This window comes from Adiantum capillus-veneris, chromosome 14, assembly GCF_014529385.1.
Source record: "Adiantum capillus-veneris isolate H3 chromosome 14, ASM1452938v2, whole genome shotgun sequence".
Classification (NCBI taxonomy): Eukaryota; Viridiplantae; Streptophyta; class Polypodiopsida; order Polypodiales; family Pteridaceae; genus Adiantum; species Adiantum capillus-veneris.
Window position 1 is genome coordinate 152,864,032 of NC_140944.1, and position 8,182 is coordinate 152,872,213.

At 48.4% G+C, this 8,182-nt stretch overlaps 1 protein-coding gene across 1 annotated transcript; it reads right to left on the minus strand.

Annotated features, from left to right (window-relative positions):
* Positions 1 to 4,495: 4,495 nt before the first annotated feature.
* LOC147443380 (uncharacterized) lies at positions 4,496 to 7,802 on the minus strand. The gene is made up of 4 exons (XM_086529258.1): positions 7,482 to 7,802; positions 7,149 to 7,395; positions 5,443 to 5,581; positions 4,496 to 5,314 (listed from the first exon to the last, which is right to left on the minus strand). The coding sequence occupies exons 2-4, from the start codon at positions 7,251 to 7,253 to the stop codon at positions 5,103 to 5,105; spliced, it is 456 nt and encodes a 151-aa protein (XP_086385384.1). The 5' UTR covers positions 7,254 to 7,395; positions 7,482 to 7,802; the 3' UTR covers positions 4,496 to 5,102.
* Positions 7,803 to 8,182: the final 380 nt, after the last annotated feature.

An 8,182-nucleotide genomic window follows, 5' to 3' on the forward strand; every position in this document is an offset into this window, starting at 1 on the left:
CTACTCCTTTTCTGTGACGACCCGGAGGTTGGGCTGAGGTTGGGCTGCCATGTGGGAGTGGCTTTGATACCAAGTGTGACGACCCGGGAGTTGGGCCGTCAATGCGGAAACGTTGCTCTGATACCAAGTGTGACGACCCGGGAGTTGGGCCGTCAATGCGGAGAAGCGTGGTGGGCGCGTTTGCGGAAGCTTGCAGAGAACAAGGGCCCGGCTCGGACGGGACCGGCTCAGGGCAAGGTGCTTTTGTCTTCAAGGGCTTGGCTCGGACGGGACCGGCTCAGGGAGGGCCCGGCTTGGGTTGAGTGCTTGTCTTCAAGGGGCCTGGCTCGGACGGGACCGGCTCAGGGAAGGCCCGGCTCGGACGGGACCGGCTCGGGTCGAGGTGTTGTCTTCAAGGGGCATGGCTCGACGGGACCGGCTCAGTGGGGGCCCGCTCGGGTTGAGTTGCCTTCAAAGGGGCCCGGCTCGGCGTGGTTGCGTTCCATGGGTCGACGGCCGTGTTGCGTTTCGCGGGTCTTGCGTTCGGGTCCCTAGCCCCACGTAGCCTCAGGCTCCGCCGCACTCACGGAGGGTCATAGCGTGCCCTGGGGAACCTTGCGTTGAGTCCCCACGGTGCACGAGTGCGTGGAGTGAGGGTAGCGTGTCTAGGTGGGGGGTCCCCTCCCGTGGCCGTTTTCGGGAGGCTCATACCCCTTATATACACCCCCGGTTGAAGAGAGTTCGACGTCCTCGTCGAACGAAGGGAAAAGAGTGCTTGGCTATGCATGAGGCCAAAGGCTAAGGGGTGCATAAGTGCGAAGTGCGTGAAAAATGTACCCGAATAATGCAAGTAGAAAAACATGCTTTGTTTTTGGACTTTTTGAGAATGAAGGTGTGTGTATTTGTTGGGATTTTTGGCAGAAGGCTGAAAAATGTATGCTTTGAATACCCAAGTAGAATTCCCCATACTTGAGCATTCCCCAAAAAGGTAACCCGAAGTGCGCGGAGCCACCTGCTGCGTTGGCCCGCGCGGAGGCTTCTTGAAAGCCGAATGTGAAGGAGAGTCCGTCGCAATGCAGCCCTTGCGAATTTTGCAAGGAAACTTACCGTCATTTGGACGCGCGTTGTAGACTTAGGCTGACACCAGCTTTGGTTTCCAATCGCCGAATCTTGAATCGGGCAAGGTTACTTGGTTAGATGCAGTCTTGGGGTCGAAGTAGCTTTGGTCGTCATGACACCATGAAGGCTTTGGCTGATTCTTCAATCGTCAAACTGATCCCTGTTTGTCCCTGTGTGGACGTCATTTTGAGGGCTAGCTCGGTGCCCTTTGGTCTCTTGTAGACTTGAGTGGGTCTTCAGCTCAGCATGGGCCACAAACGTGGCTGGGGCGCGACGAACTCAGTTGACTTGGTCCGTCGCGTTTTTGTCTTTCTGATTTTGTTATAAAGAGCCCTGTCTGGCTCGCATCTTTCCTGTGTTTGCAGAAGTGGCGACGGCCCGGGGTTTGGGCGCGTCACGGGGACGGGGTCGTTCTGGAGCTCTCTTCCTGGAGCTCTGATACCAAGTGTGACGACTCGGGAGTTGGGCCATCAATGCGGAGAAGCGTGGTGGGCGCGTTTGCGGAAGCTTGCGGAGAACAAGGCCCGGCTCGGGCGGGACCGGCTCGGGGCAAGGTGCTTTTGTCTTCAAGGGGCCTGGCTCGGACGGGACCGGCTCGGGGAGGGCCCGGCTTGGACGGGACCGGCTCGGGTTGAGGTGCTTGTCTTCAAGGGGCCTGGCTCGGACGGGACTGGCTCAGGAGGGCCCGGCTCGGACGGGACCGGCTCGGGTCGAGATGTTGTCTTCAAGGGGCCTCGCTCGGACGGGACCGGCTCAGGTGGGGCCCGGCTCGGACGGGACCGGCTCGGGTTGAGTTGCCTTCAAAGGGGCCCGGCTCGGGAGTGGTTGCATTCCATGGGTCGACGGCCGTGTTGCGTTTTGCGGGTCTTGCGTTCCGGTCCCTAGCCCCACATAGCCTCAGGCTCCGCCGCACTCACGGAGGGTCATAGCGTGCCCTGGGGAACCTTGAGTGGAGTCCCCACGGTGCACGTGTGCGTGGAGTGAGGCTAGCGTGTCTAGGTGGGGGGTCCCCTCCCGTGGCCGTTTTCGGGAGGCTCATACCCCTTATATTTCCCAAAGAAAAGGTTACGCTGGCATGCCCCTTTTCGTCGTCTCCCCTTCCGTTGCTCCGCTCGGAATTGCTCGCCCTATTCTTTGCTCGCAATGCTCGACATCCCTTGCAGGCCTTCCCCGTCTTTTCGACTCTCCAACTTTGCTCTCGTCGCCTTCCAACTGCTTGCAGATTCCAAAAATTAAAAGACCCCCACCCCTTGGCCCGGCTTGCCCTGCAAAGTGCTCCCTTGCCATCTGCAAAGCTCTCCATTAGAGCTGCAAATGATGCCGGTATATTTGAAGCAGTAGAGAGAGGGACTAGCAAACGATCGCAAGCCTTGCCTGCACCACATACCCGCCCAATCGCTTCATGTGCATTCATATTGATAGCCGCTTGCCTTCATTGCGATGGGCACCATTGCTGCAGTTGTTGCATTGCAATCAACACAACAGGTCAATGACAACCCACCGAGGATGGGTGCACACTATCGCTTCTGACCAATGAAACGAAAATCTCTCTCTCTCATCACGATGCAATGATCGCCTTGTACGTCCAATTCTGTCGCACTCCCGGCATAGTGCAACTAGAAAATATCTCCTTCTCTGCCTGACCTCAGCCTCTCACAAGGCACCTCTCCTTTGCTTGCACACAACGGGCCCCCTCATCCATTGCACGCCTTTTTGACCCCCCATAGCAACTCCTCCCGCACGCTTGTCTTATCTACTCTACATGAGCCAGAGAAGATGCAAGAAATGAAGCAGGCACAGCATGAAGTGGCTCACACGATGCACGACAAGAAGAGTGAGGTAGAGAGCCAAAGAAATTTGCACCGACTATCGACCTACAATACCCCTCTAATTCGCGATAACTCCCAAAATACCCCTCAAATTCCCAAAGTTAGCTTTTCATGAGAAGACTGATTGTAAATCAATACAAGACGCTAAAGCTAGAATTTGAGTTAGTTATGTAGGCTTTAAGGATGAATCGCTTCATTATTTTTTGAGATAATTGGCTTTTTGTGAGGCAATTTGTCACAAATTACGTGCTACGCACTTTAAAATGGATACAAGGGTATTTCGGCAGTGTATGAAATTTGAGGGATATTTTGGGAATTTTCATCAAGTAGATAGCCAAAATGATTTTTTCAGAAACGATTAATTAGTTTTTTTTTTTTGTTGGGGGGGGGGGGAAGGTAAGGTGGAAAAAAAAAGGGAAGGAGAAGGAGAGGGGGCGGGGGCCTAGGGTTGGGGGGTAGGCTAGGCTAGGGTTGGGGGGGGGGGGGGGGGGTGGGGGGGGGGGGGGGGGGGGGGGGGGGGGGGGGGGGGGGGTGTATTTCTTTTTTTTTTAGTGCTTAAGGGAACCTCTAAGGGCACCCAAGGTGAATAGCTTAGTGGGTAAGCTTCTCTATTTTACTGTCTACGTGTTGAGGTCAAATCCTAAGCATTAAGAGTGTTTTTGAAGTTAATTAGAGATGCTAAAGCATCTTAAAAAGATACTGTGTATTGAAAATGAAAGTAGAACCAAATAGTGCATGTAAAATAGTAGTTTAATAATTCTCCCTAGCTTTTAGTAAGAGAGAAATATCTACCTGGCACAGGTTTTCGTCTAAGCTTGCTTGTGATCCAAACTTTTTTCTTTTCTTTTTTCCAAAGCAAGGTATCTTGTGAGATACCAATTAATGAGGACGTTGGGACTACCTCTCGCACAAGATACCAATTAATGAGGACGCTGGGACCACCTTTCAGTGCATGTAAAATAGTAGTTTGATAATTCTCCCTAGCTTTTAGTAAGAGAGAAATATCTACCTAGCACATATGGCACAGGTTTTCTTTTGTCTGAGCTTACTTGTGATCCAAACTTTTTTCTTTTCCTTTTTCCAGAGCAAGGTATCTTGTGAGATACCAATTAATGAGGACGTTGGGACTACCTTTCTTGGCGTTTATATGGAATCTACACTCCACCCACTCCATATTTCAAAGGCTACACAAAACTACTCATAATTTCAACTTTGGGAATTTCAAAAATGTGAGTATTTTGGGAATTTCCACAAATTAGAGGGGTATTTTGATTATTTTTCCTAAAATTTAAGTTTGAAACTGTGTGTGTGTGTATGGGCGTGTTAGCATGCACACAAACACACATATTGTTGATTCTCTCATACATAACGATGCCGCCCATTAAAAACCCATTGAAACTAGACTATTTATTCATTCGTGACTAGGTGCACATGACACCCAATGTTGGGATAGAGATTAAACTTGAAAACACCAAAAGATCATTCTACAAAGACACCCAATGGGAAAAGTGATAAAACTGGTAGTTATACTCATCGATGCTTTCTATACTTCATATGTTTATGACCCACGATCCAATCTTCAAGAAGTATAAGGCCTTTGTTTGAATACTTTTTTATCCACCACTAAAAAGTTGACAAAAAGATTGGGCTTGCTAGTGTCTACGTCATTAGAGCGTTGGTTTAGCTGGGTGTGATGTGTCCTAGGTTTAGTCTCTTTTGAGTGTGGTCTTATCAATGCGATGGGCCATTTAATTAAATCATGGAACAATTCCTGCGCAGGTTCTAGGCTAGGTGGATTAATATTGAAACCAAGATAGAATTGCCGGAAAGCGGACGCACACAAGTGTTGGAATTGTTGAAAACTCGTGTTTCACAGGGTGAGGGTTGATATTGATCTTGAGGGAGAGAGTGAACAACGTAGCAGTGTTCTGTTATTACAGACGTCCATAGCATTATGTTTAGCTTTGAGGGGAGGGAGACGCCTGGGCAAAGAGTGCATGAGAATGCGCACATTCTGAGGTGTCTTCTATAAATTGACACATGTTCTTGTGAGAGACAAAAAGCATGGTTGCACGCACGAGAGAGAGAGAGAGAGAGAGAGAGAGAGAGAGAGAGTTGCCGTGGCCCCCTGCAAGAAGTAATCGCAAAAGAGAGATTAAGGGGGAGAGGGGACTTTTAAGCAGAGAAAAGAATGGAAATCATCGCCCGAGTGTAGCAGGTCTCCGCTTGTCGATTCATGTCCCTCTCCTCCACCGTAAGCACGTCCAATGTAGATTTTGCATCCATATCAAGTTTGTCGAGGTCCTCCAGCAAGCGCATATGCACGTCCATCACCTTGGTGGCGTGATCAACATAGCGTTTCACACGTTTCACCTCTCGAGCCACCACTACAATTATGCAAAACACAGAATTAAGATGCTCATGGTCATCACGAATTACACCACAACTAATGTGATTACTAACGATATGGTCGTAGAAGATGACGGAAGAGCTTGTGAGGCAGTCACGGACTCACGGAGCTGACAGAATTTCGCATTGGAGGAGACTGCAGAGGAGTAACAGCCTACAAGTGACGAGGGTGTCTTACTGGAGGCCGCGGATCGAGTACGTCGTATGACAATATTGGCCTTCGAGCCCCTTTGAGACGGATTGCACTGCGACACACCCTTAGATTGAGTGATAGACATGGGAACAACAGAACGTGCACCTCAAACACGCAAGAGAATCTCTCCAAAATGGCGCACTCATATTATAAAGATTTTCCTCTCACTAACTTAAACCAATCATCGAAAACGTTTTAATCATTGTATTATAAAGAAACCAATCATCGAAAACCTTTTAGTTTTTTACAAACCGGACACCCTAGTCATGGAGGTTGCACGAGAAAAGAGGAGCCAGACTTTAATTTCAAGCACATTCAATAATATAATCTTGGAAAAAACCTTATCTCAATATCTCCTCAGAGAAAACATGACATTATCACCCACTCAGTGTCACTCTTAACTTTCTCATGAGTGCTCACTACAGCACTCACCAATCAAAAAAATTCATTCTTTTTAAAAAAAAGAAAATACATATGAGAATTTTCAATAACAAAAAGGAACACATCACTATCACTATGGCCTTAGCCCTTTTGAAATGCCAAAAAACAAGGCTTTTATCTTTTTGCCACTGTCTATCTCCCTCTCTCTACCACGCAAGCATTACAAATCAAACACTCTCTCTCTCTCTCTCTCGGCGCTCTCGCTGCCGCGCACATGGACTCTCTCTCTCTCTCCAACACGTCAACTATGTCCCTCTCTCTCTCTCTATATTGTGCAGACATGTACAAGGACATCCTTCCATATGCAGTGCACTCTCTCTCTCTCTCTCTCTCTCTCTCCATGGCTTAAGGGCATCCTTCCACTTGCCACGATTGGAGCTCCTGCACATAAGGGCGGGATGTACATTTCTCTCTCTCTCTCTCTCTCCCCCCTCCCCCCCCCCCCCCCCCCCCCCCCCCATTCGAGCTGCCTAAGGACAAACAAATCCACGATGAGGTCTCCCCTTCAGTTGAGAACAATGCCATTCTGTAGCAAACGTCTTCCCTCCCCTCCAATCAAGCACAATACCATTCTGTAGTAAACGTGAATGCGAGTGAGAGAGACATTAGGTGCCATGATTAATATGGGCATTTCTGGATGCAGAGAGAGAGAGAGAGAGAGAGAGACCCCGCCTTGTAATTTCGTCCTTCCTTCTCAAATGCTCAGATCGTTGATTTATTGTTTTTTTTCTAAAAACCTTTAAAATTGAAAATCTGTAATTGACTGTGTGATTGCGCACATGAACGGCTGCTGCACATGATGTGTTGATGCAAGGCCACAAACTGCTGCTGCACGTGATGTGTTGGCGCGGCCAATGTCGGTCTTAATTGTCAGCTATCAAACCCACGTAGCATGTGCTGGTGAGCCGGCTATGCTCCTCTATGATGCCAAGCTTGAGCTATGGTAATGGCCATAGTGCTTGAAGATGATGGTTTGCAGAAATGGCCACGAATACAGCTCATATAATATATGTGTGCGTAGCTGTATCTCATAAGGGAGACGCTATGGAGCTTGCTCCTTGTAATGGCTATTGAGCTGCTGCAGTTGCGTGTTTCTTGATACCAATATGACATGTTGAACCTGCACCCTCTCTCACACGCAGTGCCGACATAGAGAGAATGGGGAGAGGAGTACGTACAGAAATATTTAAACAAGCCTTTCCTCTCCTATGCTTGCGCTGCACCAAAACCAGAGTTGGCCATGGAAATGGTGGGTTCCGAGCAGCTTGTCTTGTACAGGCCATTGCCAGCCCCTCCCACAACAAAACACTCTCTGCCGTTCGCCATGCTTCGCTTCATTACGAGTCGAATTTACGACCTGCAGGCTTAGCCCTTGAGTGAATCGTCATGAAGTATGCTCGCAGAGTGCAAGATCGAGGTCAGCACCTGCACAACAGTATAGACGTGAGTCTGCGATAGCAAGTAATTCGGCTTCTGTCTTGCTAATAAACTTAACAGTCATTATAGTACACCTTCAGCTATGGATCATTCCTGCTATGTGACCCCCTCGCAAACCATTTACCACCACATTTCCTAGTGCTCCTGCATGCACAGCTCCATTTGCTGCTAATCTGCTCTGCTCATGCTTTGCACACGTCTCCCGGTTGCATGCCGGTAACATGCCGACGATATAGGCACAAGAAGCACTTCATGCAATGGTGCAAACTACTCAACACAAGAGAGACCACCTTGCACGTCAACACGAGATTAAAGATTAAAGATTTTCCTCTCGAGTGGGAAAGAGCTTGTCCCCCCTCCATCATTAGCTCGAGTCTCCACACGAGAAAAGAGGGGCAAGACTCTAATTTCGAGCACATTCAATAATATAATCTTGAAAAATATCTTATCTAGATATCTTTTGTCACCACTCACTACCACTAATAACATTTTCACGAGTGCCCACTACATGACTAACCAATCAAACATTTTCATCCTTTATTTTAATTTTTAAATTACACTAGATTTTTCACTAAGAAAAAAGGGAACACATCACTATGGCCTTAGCCCTTTGGACAGGCCAAAAACATTTTAAGTTTAATTTGATATCATAGGAGAATTTTCATTGCAATTCAAACTCCCTTTTTCTTTTGCACTCCTATCGACACACGTCTCTCCCTCTCTCTCTCTCTCTCTCTCTCTCTCTAGCACGTGCTCACACATACACACACGACAT